Genomic DNA, 17,307 nt, shown 5'->3' on the forward strand with positions numbered 1-17,307 from the left:
AAGGTGACCCAAACTGCACACTTTGTTTGGCAGAACAGTTATTTTAAATTGCTCAGCATGACTAGCATTATTATATCACGAGTATTTCCAATTAACATAGTCTGCCTCCACAGATCCAGAGGGGGCTTGGACAGTGATAGACTAACTTTGGGAAAGCATGCCCTACTGGGAACATTAGGAGAGACTGTTGGGCACAGCATCTAATTGTCTTCTTTGGAAAGGGCAACATGTGGGACACTCATGTAGATGCAGCATAAAGGGCACTTCATAACAGCACCCGTTTCCATTGGAAGTAAGGGCATGGGAACAGTCCAATTTAGGCCATTATAAGGGCAACATATAGGGTACTGCATCACATTTTCTATACTATAAAGCAGCGGTCCCCAACCTTTTTTGCGCCACGGACCGGTTTAATGTTGCAATATTTTCACGGACCGGCCTTTAAGGCGTGGCGCATAAATACATAAAATAAAATGATACGACCGGCATACAAACGGTGGCATTTTCTAAATACAATAATAAACGTGAATCCACTGTGTACTCTTATGTAACTTTATTAGCAGCGGCCTCGTAACATCGTGCCAACAACATAACATGAATCCTCTCTGCCCTTATTATGTCCATGTCTCTGCGGCTCTGCCCCAAACACTCTCTGGTCGCTATGGTAATATTTAAACATGCCTTCAAAATAAGACGCAACACAAAAACAAATATTTAAGGTGCATGAAAAATACATTTATTTTTATTTTTTATAAAACTGAAATAATGTAATTATTTATTCTTTCTCTGCGGACCGGTACCAAATGACCCACGGACCGGTACCGGTCCGCGGCCCGGGGGTTGGGGACCGCTGCTATAAAGGAACTCATAAAGACATGTTTTTACATTTATAGAGGGCACACTGTCATTCATTGCGTGGGGCATCCTGGGCACTCATCACACATATTTCACAATGTGAATGGCAGAAAGTAGGGCACTTGGTCTAATTTTTGCCACTCTGGGCATTTTAGAAACACTTTCAACCATGGGGGCACCAGGCAGTCACCCCCTGAGTCTTCCAATGGGCCCGGAAACACCCATGGGGACAGTATATTACACCTATAATATTCGGGAAGCCAGAGGAGAGGTAACATAGAGGCTTGTCAACATATAGGCTACTTTAAACAATGAAAATACTTTATACAATTGAATAAAAAGTCTCCTTGATTCTTTGTGTTTCACGATTACCTGAAAAACTGATGATAATATTCAGGTACTGCTTGGAGCAAAGTATACCCTTCACATTTCCTGGCATAGTTCAAGAACGTCCCACATGCAAAGACATAGACAGATGCAGACAGACTGAACAGTGTCAAGGCTTGGCTGCAGTGGGTTTGCTTCCTTGTGTGTGATTCCAGCAGACTACATAGTCTAGGCCTACCTACATAGACTGCAGTCTACTACCCTCCTTTCTACTATTATAGTCTACTCTCCTTTCTATTACTTTCTACAAAAGATAGTAGGCTGCTTTTATGTGTTCATTGCCATCCTTAAGAGTTGCTAAAGTGTTATTTTATATATATATATATATATATATATATATATATATATATATATATATAAGTAATGTTTTATTTTATTTAAGAATGACAATTAAATCTATCTAGACAAACTATGCTGGGCATGCTGAACCTATACTTCTTCCACAGATACTGGTCAGGGAAGCATTACTTCTGTCTCTGAAGACCCTTGGGGCTGGTGGGATAAACGCTCTTTGTCTAATCTGAGCACCTTCATCCACCACAGGCTTGTCAAAGAACGGATTCGCCATAATTGATTGTAACTTGTCTTGAGGCTCTGCTTAGTTTCTACGGCCTTATTTTATGTCAATTAACCAATGGCTTTTGAAAACAGATAAAGTGACATTATTTCTTAACTTGTTATTTTATATTAATATATTTTTTGGAGATGAAGTAGACCTAAACACGAGAATCATTCATGTCTGCACTTCAAAAAGTCTGAATTTACGTTCCCGAAAACGGACTAAAGTGCTTTGCGCGCAGGAATTTACTCAACGGAACTGTCTTTTGAGATTCTGTTTCCGCCTGTTTGAAATTATTTGCAACACATTTTAGTTTAGCTTGACTTTTAGCCTGACACGGATCAGGCTAGTCCCGATCCTTGGTTACCTAGCTCGAACTAGAATAATCCACCTTAATGGAACGGAACTCTCGCTAAAGTAAGTGAGACTTGGCGAAATAAGTCTCGCTTTCCCTTAATCGACGTTGGTGGAACACCCCCCAGGTGACTAGCTCTACCGAGGCAGAGGACCTGAAGAAGAATTTATGAAGGTAAATATTGCTGGTCTGGTTCAAAAGAGTTACGTTATATTTCATTTTTAAATTGAGAATGTCTTCTTTGTTTTTCGAAATTGAAATGAAATATGGACTATTGCTATACTATATATCAATAATATGTTGCATGCATGCAAACTCCTCACCTAATGCCTAAACCTCACAGCCAATCAGAGGCTGGTGAAAATAAGTGCACTAGATTGATGCGTGCAACTTTACATTTTAAGAAATGTTCTTCCGGGGGAGCATGCCCCCGGAACCCCCTACAGGGTCGGGGGATTGCAGTATCGTTCTCACTTTTGTTACCTCAGTATTGCACTTCAGTAGGCCTATATATACTGAAGCCGCAATAAACATTGCATATATGTACATATATATTACACAAAATAACAAATGGAGTTGGAATCATTTGCTGACAGCTTGGTCCCCCCCAGTTCAAAAATTCCATCTGCGCCCCTGATTGGGAAGTCCTTGTCTTTACAGTTGTCACAGTTATTGGGTGTGCTTGCCTTTGGCAAGAGCACAACCTTTGTTCTCTCACATATATATTTCTCACTATTGTTTTTCTGTTTCTCTTTATTATTATTGTGAGAATGCTGTTAAGCATTCTCACTATTGCTTTTCAACTTCTCAATTCTTCCGCCGTTTTTTGGCCTTTAACTAGTCCTGCATACTTTCACCGATTCCTACAATTTTTGTATCAAAACGTTCAGCTCCTTCAGGAGATGATGGCTATGACTTCTGGTATTTCTCACTTTTATACTTTTTAAAGAATTAAGGTTTTTGTGCAAATTAAACATTTAGCTCCTTCTTGATTTTTATGATTGAGCAGCCAGCAGAGTGGCACACTGCTCTTTTTCTGGTATTCCACTAAATTGTCAAACAAATTCCTCTGACGTTCATATAGTTTAACTTACAGAAACAAGTTATACCTTAAAATGTAGGAAAACTTGTCCTCTTTCAGCCAATGTAACTACTAAAGAGCTCACGTTTACAGATTTTCAGCTTTGAGCCTTGAAGCGAGAGCAGCCTTTCAAATTCTCTCACTAACTTCAATGGAGAGGTGGGTAAAATTCGTCAGAGAATTTCGAAAGTAGACGTGTTTTTAAACTGCTGGTAGAGTCGTATTACTGACCGCACAGACATATAAAGGACATGTCTGGTTTCGGGAGAGTCTTGGGTCTCGGAAAATATCCTCATTTTTTGGATTGGACGTATAGTTTTGCGTCTAGGTTAACTTGTTTGAGGTGTGGAATCCAGCTAAATTCGTGATTCTCTGCCCAGCTCGTTAGCGAGCACAGCTGCTCCATTGCCGTGGCAACCAAACAAACACACACCAGGAAACCAAAGGAACACGTTTTCAAGACTGCAGGTAGAGTCTATTTCTGACTGTACAGACATATAAAGAATATCTCTGGTTTCGGCAGAGTCTTGGGTCTCGGAAAATATCCGAATTTTTTGGATTGGACGTACAGTTTTACGTCTAGGTTAACTTGTTTGAGGTGTGGATTCTAGCTAAATGTGTCATTCTCTCTGCTCAGCTCGTTAGCGAGTACAGCTGCTCCATTGCAGTGGCAACCAAACAGAGACGCACCACGAAAGCAGAATTGTGTAACGTTTTGGAAACTGCAAAAAGAGTTGTATTTCTGACCGCACAGACACATAAAGGATATCAATGGTTTCGGCAGAGTCTTGGTCTCGGAAAATATCCGTTTTTTGGGGGGATTGGACGTGTAGTTTTGCGTGTAGTTTAACTTGTTTGAGGTATGGATGCTAGGCAAATTTCTGTTATTCGCACGCATGTTCACGCATTATAAGTTTCTCCTCCGTCTTGAACCTGAAACCTAGATTCTATTAAAAAATGTTGCCAGTCTGTTGCCAATGACCAATGGTTGCTACGTTTTCCAGCAAGTTCAAGTCATTCCAGTGTTGTCCTCTTACCTTCAAATTCGTTCAACCCAGATTTAAGCAACTGGTTTTCTGCTAGGTTTTCACATTTTCCTGCAGCTCATCTTTCTGAAATGTTCCCCTTTTTAACATACATTTCAGGCCTTTTGAAACTCCAGAAAATATTTTTTTGCTAAATGTTCACATTTTTATGCATAGTTTCTCTTCATTCAGTTTTTTTTCACTTTGTTTTGCATTTTTCTTCTCTTTCCTGTAGTTTTATGCCTTCGTCCAGCCCCTATTTAAAATACCTTTTCGATCGCTTTGAAGCTTCAGCTTATAACTTTCTAAAGAATTTCACAATTTTCAGCTTATTTAGCATGGTCAGCTATCCCCATTCAGGTTTTCAGCATTCTCACTGCTGTTTCGCAGGAACAGCCTTTTCTAGTTGTGAGAATGCTGTTAAGCATTCTCACTATTGCTTTTCAACTTCTCAATTCTTCCGCCGTTTTTTGGCCTTTAACTAGTCCTGAATACTTTCACCGATTCCTACAATTTTTGTATCAAAACGTTCAGCTCCTTCAGGAGATGATGGCTATGACTTCTGGTATTTCTCACTTTATACTTTTTAAAGAATTAAGGTTTTTGTGCAAATTAAACATTTAGCTCCTTCTTGATTTTTATGATTGAGCTGCCAGCAGAGTGGCACACTGCTGGCTGATCTTTTTCTGGTATTCCACTAAATTGTCAAACAAATTCCTCTGACGTTCATATAGTTTAACTTACAGAAACAAGTTATACCTTAAAATGTAGGAAAACTTGTCCTCTTTCAGCCAATGTAACTACTAAAGAGCTCACATTTACAGATTTTCAGCTTTGAGCCTTGAAGCGAGAGCAGCCTTTCAAATTCTCTCACTAACTTCAATGGAGAGGTGGGTAAAATTCGTCACAGAATTTCGAAAGTAGACGTGTTTTTAAACTGCCGGTAGAGTCGTATTTCTGACCGCACAGACATATAAAGGACATGTCTGGTTTCGGGAGAGTCTTGGGTCTCGGAAAATATCCTCATTTTTTGGATTGGACGTATAGTTTTGCGTCTAGGTTAACTTGTTTGAGGTGTGGATGCTAGCTAAATGTGTCATTCTCTGCCCAGCTCGTTAGCGAGTACAGCTGCTCCATTGCCGTGGCAACCAAACAGACACGCACCATGAAAGCAGAATTGTGTGACGTTATGGAAACAGCAAAAAGAGTTGTATTTATGACCGCACAGACACAAAGGATATCAATGGTTTCGGCAGAGTCTTGGGTCTCGGAATATATCCTTATTTTTTGGATTGGGCGTACAGTTTTGCGTCTAGGTTAACTTGTTTGAGGTGTGGATGCTAGGTAAATGTTTGTTGTATGGCTCTCCATAAAACGGTTCGACTTTTTCTTCAACTACAGTATCGACCAAATTGGCCAAACAAGGTATGTACATTGAGTTTAAAGTGTACATAATCTAGCTAGATCGTTTTCATTTTAGCAAGTTTCACAGAAATCTGCAAAAATCGAGGCTCAAGACAGTCATAGCTGACCGTCACGAACAGCCAAACCAGGGGCCTGTACTACGAATTAAGATCAACATGCTATGGATTACTTTCAGTTACCCGGCTACGCGAAGCCTAACAATCGCAGTCACGATAAGCGGTACCACGACGGCGGTTATCAATTCTCTAACTCAACCCAGATCTTTCCAATCTAGAGACGTGCGCGTTCACATAAAGGGGCGTGTTTGAACCGTATGTCCAATCGCAAACATGGACGAAACAAGAGCCGCATATTTCACGCAGGAGCAGACAATCTTACAAACTTTGTCTGCTCCTCCTGCGTGAAATATTGTAATACAATCATATCAAGAATACAGACATATAATATAGGCAAAATTCAACAAAGTCGCTGCTGCCAATCTGGCAGAAAATAGCAGACGCTGTAAATGCGTAAGCTACATGACTTATTGAAGATGTGATCATAATTACACGTGTGCATTCCACAACGTTAAACTTTTGTTGCTGTATTATTTTAGTTGCAACCATGCAGTGGCAACCCTGCAGTGGCAAACGATTGTGGGAGCAAATAAAAAATAAAACCATAATTCAAAACGGTAAGCCAATACTTGTACATATTTTAAGGCCAACAAGTACAAGGCTGAATTGCCTGAACTAGTCCCTTTTTTAGGATATCTATCAGGGTCACCCCATGATGGAAGGAGTGGAAGGGGGCATTTCTTCAGACCCTGGTGGCAGCAGGTTGGAAGCCCAGGCATATGTATGTTTCAAGTAATCTATGTGACCATGTTCATTCAACAATTATTTATGAATATTATAGGAGTGAAATGTATTACTGTTCTCTGCAGTGACTGTCGTCCCACTGTGCCATACAGAGGTAACAGTGAAACTAATAGTCATACGCCAGTATGTATGCCATATGTGGTTGCTGAATATTGATCAAATATACCATTTACTTTCTCAAGTGGAGGTCCTAGATGATCAGGAAACTGTGTCTGCCTGCTCATTTTGGGGGTACACTTTTGAGTTTTATTTACCACTTGCAACACAGATGGTGAGAGTGTGTGAACGTGTGGCTGTGATTGAAGTGTCTGTAATGACTTACTAATGGTGGTGGTTTCAACATAAGACACAAGTCCTTAAAGTGCTCATTTCAAATATGACTCAATTGATTACATTTCTATGGTGTTAAACTCAGCAGGAAGAGGAACTTCTTCCTCCCCCTGAGCCCAGGGCCTCCACTTTAAGGCCAAGACAAAGACACAAGGTATAAGCAATGAACCACAGTAGTCAAATGGACACCTTCCACTTTCTCCAAGTGTGCCTTGCCAAGGGACAATGTTCTTCATTTGTTTCAGGTTGGAGCAGACAGTGTGAGGGCCCTGTATAAAAGAACCCTGGAGCTCGATTATAAGAGGCTTTTAATTAAAAAAACAGGGCTGGAGACAGAAAAACTGGAATATGAGAAGAGATAGTACATGACTGAATGAATGACATTAAACTTAGTTACACTGACATATTTTTCCTGTTCCTATAGGGGAGGGAGAACACATGAGGATGTATTTGTTAAACTTTTGTCTACGTTTTGATCTTTTTATACCTTTTTGTGGCTTTTTTGTTGTGCCTTTTGAATCTTTTGTGGGGGTTTTCACCACTTCTCTCTTTCAATGTCCTATTTATTATTTTTGACAAATGCTATAAAAGTGAATGAAACATCAAAATTCAATGAAAGTAGTGAAATGATCATTTATGTATCACTTGTGAAGAGCTTTGTACAGATACCCATTGTTGTTTTTGATTTGAGAGGTTTTGTTTGAAAGAAACCCCAATTTCTGACATAGAAATGATTAGAAAATGGGTTAAAGCAACCAAGGACAAAAGGGTTAAGGGGAGACACCCCAGTGAATAGGGATAACATATCAACATGAAACCTCCCAAGTTGATAACTAATAGTAGGTCAAATAATGTTTTCATTACTAGTTTCCTGTAAATGTAGGCCTATGTTTAAATGAGCAAATGATTAAGTTGTAAAATATTATATTCTTTGCATACATTTCCAGAACGGAAATCAGAACATTGACTGAAAAACCTTTTTTCATTTTGTCAACATATTAGAGTCCAAAGTTTTTACAAAGGGCACTTTGGATATCTATTTTTTATCACTCCATTAATCAGAATATGGTGGCAACAGCCATTAAATAAAATCAAAATTGCGCGGCAGACCGTGTTCTTGCTCAGGTTCTCCGCATCACCCACACTAAAACTACCCATAGCGAAATAACGAAACGCTATATGCATTCAGTCTGTGGGACTGAGTGCACAGCTTCAATGCGTCGCATTTGCAACATACGGCTCAAGAAGCTGGCAATATACGTAATTCCCTCTGCTAAGAATCTATATCTTTCAGAAAGATACTCATGAGGGAATGCGAAAGGATTTTGTCGGTCTCTAAATGTTCTGGCTCTTCTGAGCGCACCTCTCACTTCCACCAATCGCACCAAGCTGCACAGGATCTTCTATAAACGGTGACGACATTAACGTCAAGAATTAGTTAGTGGGCGGGGTTTTTATACCGGTTGATCTCTGATCTCCAACTTATCCTGCTCCCGACCAGGTTAGCCGTTCAGCATGTGTTACCATGGCGATCTACCCCGGTAACAAGTGATCCACCGTCGTAGTACAGGAAATCCTGGGTTAAACCTGAAGTTACCGCGCTAACGCCAAATCTTGATTCGTAGTAGGCTACAGGCCCCAGGGCTGGGGTAAGTGTTTGCTGCAGCTGGCGTTAATCCTACCAACAAATGCTTCGTAACTGAAGAGTATTTACTTTTTATTGGCGATATTGACAACAGAGGTTAAGGAACTTGTCCTTAATCCAAAGATGGTCTCCGTTTTCAATTTGAAGCAGTAGATGTAGCTTATGTAGGAAATCTTCCATTGCATCCTCTCTGTACCGGTTATGCCTACAGTACGGTGTTAATAAATACCACTTTGACACACTTGCAAGAAATGATCCGCTGGTTAGATTTAGCATGATCTTATTATTAACGTATTAAAAAACTCACCAGGGACAACGACAACATCGGCAACCCTGCACTATTTATTATTATGATGTCATCTTAAATTAAGTGTCTGAACAGGACTGGGTGTGCAGGCACACATGATTAGTTTCTCCTCCGTCTTGAACCTGAAACCTAGATTCTGGGTTAGAAATGTTGCCAATGACCAACGGTTGCTACGTTACAAGGAACAAATCCGATTGGCCAACGCTCTTCACTGTTCCACTGTCCTTCCACAAGTACTTTCCAGCTCTGAAAAGAGTTCCAGCAACTACATTTCCGCTAATTTTTCCCTTTTCTCAATTTATTTAGCATCTTTAGGTGACTTCATTTTATAAGGATTGAAAAATAATTCAAAATATGAACATAATTCATCTCCCATCTTCTTTAAACCTTCAACATTTTCTGCTAGGACTTATAACTTTTTTTTCAGCCATTTAATCAATTCTGCCTTTTTTTCCAGCAAGTTCAAGTCATTCCAGTATTGTCCTTTTACCTTCAAATTCATTCAACCCAGACTTCAGCAACTGGTTTTCTGCTAAATTTTCACATTTTCCTGCAGCTCATCTTTCTGAAATTTTCCCCTTTTTGTTTTTTCTTATTCTTTTCTTCATCTTCAAGCCATCAAGCCTTCATCTTGCTCCAGGTCCTTTCAAAAATACATTTCAGGCCTTTTAAAACTCCAGCAAATAATATTCAGCTAAATTTTAACATTTGTATGCGTTGTTTCTCCTCTTCCTGATTTTTTTCACTTTTTGTTTTGCATTTTTCTTTTCTGTAGTTTTATGCCTTCGTCCAGCTCCAGCCCCTATTTAAAATACCTTTCGGATGCTTTGAAGCTTCAGCTTAGAACTTTCAAAAAACAATTTTCAGCTTGTTTTTTTTCAGCTATCCCCATTCAGGTTTTCAGCATTCTCACTGCTGTTTCGCAGGAACAGCCTTTTCTAGTTGTGAGAATGCTGTTAAGCATTCTCACTATTGTTTTTCTGTTTCTCTTTATTGTGAGAATGCTGTTAAGCATTCTCACTATTGTTTTTCTGTTTCTCTTTATTGTGAGAATGCTGTTAAGCATTCTCACTATTGTTTTTCTGTTTCTCTTTATTATTATTATTCCAACTTCTTAGTTCTTCCGTAGGTTTTTTGGCCTTTAACTAGTCCTGCATACTTTCACCGATTCCTACAATTTTGGTATCAAAACGTTCAGCTCCTTCAGGAGATGATGGCTATGACTTTTGGTATTTCTCACTTTTATACTTTTTAGACAATTGAGGTTTTTGTGCAAATTATTCTCCCATTAAAAGTAATGGTAAGCTCCTTCTTGGTTGAGCAGCCAGCAGAGTGGCACACTCTGCTGGCTGCTCTTTTTCTGGTATTCAACTAAATTGTCAAACAAATTCCTCTGACGTTCATATAGTTTAACTTACAGAAACAAGTTATACCTTAAAATGTAGGAAAACTTGTCCTCTTTCAGCCAATGTAACTACTAAAGAGCTTACATTTACAGATTTTCAGCTTTGAGGCTTGAAGCGAGAGCAGCCTTTCAAATTCTCTCACTAACTTCAATGGAGAGGTGGGTAAAATTCGTCAGATAATTTCGAAAGTAGACGTATTTCTAAACTGCCGGTAGAGTCGTATTTCTGACCGCACAGACATATAAAGGACATGTCTGGTTTCGGGAGAGTCTTGGGTCTCGGAAAATATCCTCATTTTTTGGAATGGACGTATAGTTTTGCGTCTAGGTTAACTTGTTTGAGGTGTGGAATCCAGCTAAATTCGTGTTTCTCTGCCCAGCTCGCTAGCGAGCACAGCTGCTCCATTGCCGTGGCAACCAAACAAACACACACCAGGAAACCAAAAAGAACACGTTTTCAAGACTGCAGGTAGAGTCTATTTCTGACTGTACAGACATATAAAGAATATCTCTGGTTTCGGCAGAGTCTCGGGTCTCGGAAAATATCAGATTTTTTTGGGATTGGACGTACAGTTTTGCGTCTAGGTTAACTTGTTTGAGGTGTGGATTCTAGCTAAATCGTGTCATTCTCTCTGCTCAGCTCGTTAGCGAGTACAGCTGCTCCATTGCAGTGGCAACCAAACAGACACGCACCATGAAAGCAGAATTGGGTAACGTTTTGGAAACTGCAAAAAGAGTTGTATTTCTTACCGCACAGACACATAAAGGATATCAATGGTTTCGGCAGAGTCTTGGGTCTCGGAAAATATTCGTTTTTTAGGGGATTGGACGTGTAGTTTTGCGTGTAGTTTAACTTGTTTGAGGTATGGATGCTAGGCAAATTTCTGTTATTCGCACGCATGTTCACGCATTATAAGTTTCTCCTCCGTCTTGAACCTGAAACCTAGATTCTATTTAAAAATGTTGCCTGTCTGTTGCCAATGACCAATGGTTGCTACGTTTTCCAGAAAGTTCGAGTCATTCCAGTGTTGTCCTCTTACCTTCAAATTCGTTCAACCCAGATTTAAGCAACTGGTTTTCTGCTTGGTTTTCACATTTTCCTGCAGCTCATCTTTCTGAAATGTTCCCCTTTTTAACATACATTTCAGGCCTTTTGAAACTCCAGAAAATATTTTTTCGCTAAATGTTCACATTTTTTATGCATTGTTTCTCTTCATTTTTTTCACTTTGTTTTGCATTTTTCTTCTCTTTCCTGTAGTTTTATGCCTTCGTCCAGCCCCTATTTAAAATACCTTTTCGATCGCTCTGAAGCTTCAGCTTATAACTTTCTAAAGAATTTCACAATTTTAAGCTTATTTAGCATGGTCAGCTATCCCCATTCAGGTTTTCAGCATTCTCACTGCTGTTTCGCAGGAACAGCCTTTTCTAGTTACTGTTTATTTTTGCGCCCCTAAGGCTCAGTCAATATTTGGACAACATAGACAACGTCAATGTCAAAAGCTTTGTCTTGGTCACGATTGCGTTGGTTCTATTGGGTAATATGTTCCGTTGCACGGTTTAGGTTTTAATTAAGTTTTTGTGGCAAAAGTGAAGCTAACGGTGGCTAACTTGCTAGCCACAGTCACTGACGCTACTAACGCCACGAAAACTTGCGTGACTATCTCTAGCAGAACATTAGTTTAGCAGTTCATTAACTTCTGGGACATAGTGAGGCTAACTGCTTTACTGCAAGGCAGCTGCAGAAACGCCACAAGCAAAGAGGCCTGTGTGATAACTATTTGCTAATTTTACTTTGTGATATGACACACAATTGTGATGTGTAATGTACAATATAAGCTGATATTATTAAGGAAGTACATCTACTTTCGGAAACAGTAGTCTACCATTTCACTGAAGAATTAGCATCATGACATTAGTTCTCCGTTGCCCGGGCAACACATACTACAGCGGTCTATGATGCATCTGTTTTCAATCGTTAAAATAAACATTACTCACAAATACATTTTCGTTGTAGGATTTATTATGACATTAAATTACAAGTAAACGATTTGTGGGTGAAATTATCATTACCTGTGGTTTCAAACCAGTGTAGCTCACTGCAACGCTGTAGCCTAGTCTAGTAGCTGACAAAAACATCTCTACTGTACAGTACAGGCAGAGCTGTTTACAGGAAGTCAAACGGCGGCACATAATCGGCACTACCCTTACTTAAATCAAAAGTCTTTCAATAGGTAAAACTATCTGACTAGTGACTTCTAACCTAAACTCCATTGCCACAGTCTAAAATTGTCTGTTCATAGAAAATAATTCATTTCAGCCTAAACGGTACAACGGAACGTTAAATCGAATTCAACCAACGCAATCGCTACCGAGACACAGTCTAGTACTGTACTGTTACCGGGGCAGCTTCTCCACACAGGGCTATTTTCGTTGTTACTGACAATGATCGCTACCACTGAGCTTTTTATGAATGAGGGATTTTCTTCTAAATAAATGTCAATTGTTTATGGGGGCATATTTTTCAATTAGCAGATGGTACTATTTGAATCGCGATCCCATCTGAGATAGCTATATGCCCGGTAACGTTGAGGTGGTTCTTTATTAATGAATGAATGCAATATCAGTAGGCTAAATTCCTGAAAATATCACGAGAAGGGAAACATTTTAAATGACGTTTCAGTCGTAGAGATTAGGTAGTTTTACACTGGTCTGCCAAATGTATTCGTTTTTGATTCAACTATGAGGCTGCTCCCTCTTGCAGGGGAAATGAGAAGACAACTATTTCATTCTACTCTTCACTCTTAGTATTTTGAGTTGTAAATGAGCAGAACAAAATTATGCTTTTAAATCTATGTAATCATCAGTGGCGTTTTTATATGTAAAAAATTGGTGGGGCAAAAAACATTTCAAAATATAGGATACCAGTAAGCTACAAAAGTACCTGTTGCTACTGATGTGTTTATTTAACACGTCAACAAACAGCGTGGCTCCACACAACACTTTTAACGACAGAGCGGCTTGCTTCTACCAGGTGTTGTAGTACACAAACTGGAGAGAGAAACCTTCTTGTGTAATTGCTCTCCTTGTCTCTCACACACATGTAAAATTACCACTGTCATATTTACAAACCTAAATTAGGAATGCAACCAAGCTCAGAACCAATGTGCCTACAGGGCCATGCGCAAACAGCAATGAGCTCAACACAACAGGAAGGCCACAACGAAGCAGAAATACAATTTGTTAGGGATACAGATCCATTCTATGACAACAACCAGATAAGCATGGACACACTGACACGTCACCATCTTTATCTATCGATCCAGCCCCATAATATGACCAATGCACGGACCAGCGCCACAAAGGCAGGATGACAAAATATGCTTTCACTCACCAAGGCTGAGAGCTCACTTGAAGAGAAAGGCAGTGGCGTAAATATAGGGAGTGCAGGGAGTGCAGCTGCACTAGGGCCTGTGGCGAAAGGGGGCCCGTCCTCGATCTCATAGTAAAAGTGAGACAACCTGACCGGGCCCCTTGAGGCCACCTGACCGGGCCCCTTTCTCCGCTTTGAAACCGCAAATAGTAACCTAAATAATAGTCCCATCAATTCGCAAACCTTTCTCAATTATGGTGTCAGTTATTCATAATTATGAGCTATCACCTGCCCAATAAACGTTTTAAAAACAGTCAGTCTTAACAACAGTAAATAATATTATACAGTAAATAAGATTTTTCCTCATTTGCCTTTTGCTGAATGAAACAAATCTCGTTTTTATTAAGTAATATTGCCCTCGAAAAATAGCAAGGATGTCTGGGTAATATTGTTGTCAAAGATTCCCGCCCACCCACACACGATTGTTCCCATCCAGTTGTTGGAATACCAGACAGTTGTTGTTGGGATACTACAGTTCTGTTGCATTAGCGTTTTGAAGCGAATTAGGCTACCCCATGCCCCCTAAACATAAAAGTGGCTCCAGAAAGCGGCAGGAACGAAAAGAGCAAGATGTAAGGGTGGCAAAGCTGTCAAAACTATCCTCATTTGGATTTGTGGCGAAGCGTGTTGAAGAGGACGCTACGTCTGACCACCAGCCCAGCAACAGCAATGTGTGAAACTCAGCCACCAGGGTAGGCTAATTACCTATTATTACACGGCTGTTCTTAACGCTGTAGAAAGCTCCATTCACTTGAATGGGGCTTCCCAACGTTCTGCAGTCTGATATCTTCTGATAACAGACCGTTGCTATGAATAACAGACCGCTGTCAAGGAAAGTGGCCTTTTTGCTTCTGATTCACGTCTTTCGTAGCACTCCGCAAGTAGTCCGGTAACTTTTCAACCCTAACGTACTCTGTTGCTTAGCGACGTCAGCTGATTTGAAGCCTAAAGAATGTTCAATGTCTATGAAGTTCAACGTCTTTGGCCAACTATTTCTCTGCTGATCAACACTACGAATGGTAACAAATACCATAACAAATACCAAATACCAAATACCAATGGTAACAAATTGTAAAAAGACACACTGTGTTAAGTAATTTTGTTGGCAAGTAGCCGTTTAATAAGCGGGATAATGTATAGAACGCCGGTCATTATCGGGAAAATAGCCTAAGCCCGGACAGGGCGAACAGCTTCGCTCTGAAGGGGCTTATTTTCCCGATAATGACCGGCGTTCTATACATTATCCCTTACATGTTTACTGTCTGGTGTATGCAGTTGACATTGCTATTAAATATCATAAAAATGCAAATATAGGCCTAGGCTATACCAGGCAGCAGCCAGGTTAGATATTGTAAACTATGTGCAGGATAGCCGGAAAATAGCTAAAGCTAGTTAGACTAAAGTAAACTAGCATATCTAACAAACAGAAAATCAAATATTCACCATTGAAATGAAATTTTTTAGACTAATACCCAGATAGCACACATGACAGATCGAATTGTCATTCATAACGTCGGATAAGCATCGGCAAATGATCAGATTTCTTCTCATCTCTCTGCTCTATTTCAAACGTCGCAGATACGTCTGCTCATCACTGACAGTTCCATTATGCTCATTCCGTGTTGTAGGCCTAGCTATTGCAAGCATATCTAGAGCCAGAGACTTGCGAGTCAGAGGCGTTCACTTTTTAAACCGTCATTTATCTTCACATAGAAGGAGCAGTCGTTACCCATAATTGTACATCATAAGTAGCCTAAATTTCCCTGCGCATCGCTAAGCTCAATACTCAATAATTTTGCCTGTCGATAAGTCGGTAAGGGGCCCGTTGGTGAGATCTGCACTCGGGCCCGCCAAGGCATTGTTACGCCGCTGGAGAAAGGTGCCTTCTTTTGTATGCTAACTAGACTAACCGTTTTTCTTTTTCTTCAAAAACCACTCCACGTTAAACCTGCGGTTACTTTTACCAGGAGTTTGAGCGATGACAATATCGTGGCTGATGGGCACCACTTAAGCTGCTTTACTTCAACTTTCTCCTCCAAATTAAGGGTTTATAGGGTAAGGGTATATAACCGGTGCTCAAGTATGAAATCCACTTTAATAATTTTCTCAAGTTATCTGGCGTTTGTGAAGCTAACAAGCTAGCTAAGACAATCTAGCTACATCTCCTCGTTCTTCTTGCCGACTAATGTTGGCGACAAGCCGCCAATCGGGGCTGAAATACAAAATGACGCTGTATTGGGGCAACCGGCTCTCAGCCCCACTTGGCATAAAATGTGTGTGATCCACATTACATTACATTCTGAGAATGCGTATTAATACTTTCCCACGTCCAATGTACATTGCATTGTGAGAGAGGGGCTAGCCCCACCAGAGCCCCACCTTCACGATTAGCCTATGCTAACTCGAATTGGCAGAACGCAGTCTGAAGCAACAAGGCAGGGACCAATGAACATGAAATAAAATCTTAACACAAACGAATGAAACGAAACAATTTAGGAAGACGCTATATTCATAGATAGTAAATTATTGGAAGTAAACGAAAATAAAAATGTTCAAGAAATAAAAAATAAAAATGTTGTTGCAGTTGTTTCTGTTGATCCAACTTTTACAACTTTTACTCCTGGTAAAAGTAACCGCAGGTTTAACGTGGAGTGGTTTTTGAAGAAAAGGAAAAACGGTTAGTCTAGTTAGCATACAAAAGAAGGCACCTTTCTCTTCAAGTGAGCTCTCAGCCTTGGTGAGTGAAAGCATATTTTGTCATCCTGCCTTTGTGGCGCTGGTCCGTGCATTGGTCATATTATGGGGCTGGATCGATAGATAAAGATGGTGACGTGTCAGTGTGTCCATGCTTATCTGGTTGTTGTCATAGAATGGATCTGTATCTCTAAAAAATTGTATTTCTGCTTCGTTGTGGCCTTCCTGTTGTGTTGAGCTCATTGCTGTTTGCGCATGGCCCTGTAGGCACATTGGTTCTGAGCTTGGTTGCATTCCTAATGACCAGTTGCCACTGGAAATAACGTTAGCGCCATTGGCAATAAACTAGGCTAAATCATCACACAGTCTACCTATGCTCTTGCTACAGTCTTGGTGCTTTCGCTATCTAGCTGTTCTTGCACTCCTTGCAAATCAGCGTTAATAAGAAGCAGATGAGCTAGAGTAGCTAACATTGAATAGACGGGCATGGCTGATGTTTGTCTATACTGTAGGGTAGAAGATCCCTGTGCACTTCGATCCTTTCTGCACATTTGCGCGAACCATTTCACCAAGGACGGTTTTGAAAACCTGGGACAATGTAAAGCAAGATTTGCTATGAAGCTGTTGCTGAAAAGAGGTGCGTTCCGACCTTAGGTTACGTTCATCACAACCGCAAGTTGTAGTATGACTTTGTTGGTAACAGTGATTAGCAAAGCTAACGTATCCTGTATCTAGCACCTGCCTTTCTCCAGTTCTTTCAAATAGATAATTTAGACACGCATTAGCAATAGGCCAGACTGCTATTCGTTTTCTGGCTATTTTTTCGGAAGCTTCCCTTCTAATGCCGAATACACCTAGTCTAGCTAGGGTCATTCGCTAAGTAAGGTATGTTGATGTGTTTAGAAAGGTATTTAGCATTTTACCTATGCTAGATACAGGAGACGTTAGC

At 40.2% G+C, this 17,307-nt stretch overlaps 1 protein-coding gene across 1 annotated transcript in view; it reads left to right on the plus strand.

Moving 5' to 3' along the window:
* The first annotated feature begins 2,324 nt into the window (after positions 1-2,324).
* LOC146299386 (nardilysin-like) overlaps positions 2,325-17,307 on the plus strand; it is an 87,101-nt gene continuing 72,118 nt past the window's right edge. The window contains exons 1-3 of the mRNA XM_084683113.1: positions 2,325-2,330; positions 3,626-3,705; positions 5,664-5,687. Of these exons, the coding sequence (XP_084539239.1) occupies positions 2,325-2,330; positions 3,626-3,705; positions 5,664-5,687 (110 nt within the window). The remainder of the gene's footprint in view (positions 2,331-3,625; positions 3,706-5,663; positions 5,688-17,307) is intronic.

Source organism: Hypomesus nipponensis, chromosome 3, assembly GCF_054491055.1.
Source record: "Hypomesus nipponensis isolate SF chromosome 3, ASM5449105v1, whole genome shotgun sequence".
Classification (NCBI taxonomy): Eukaryota; Metazoa; Chordata; class Actinopteri; order Osmeriformes; family Osmeridae; genus Hypomesus; species Hypomesus nipponensis.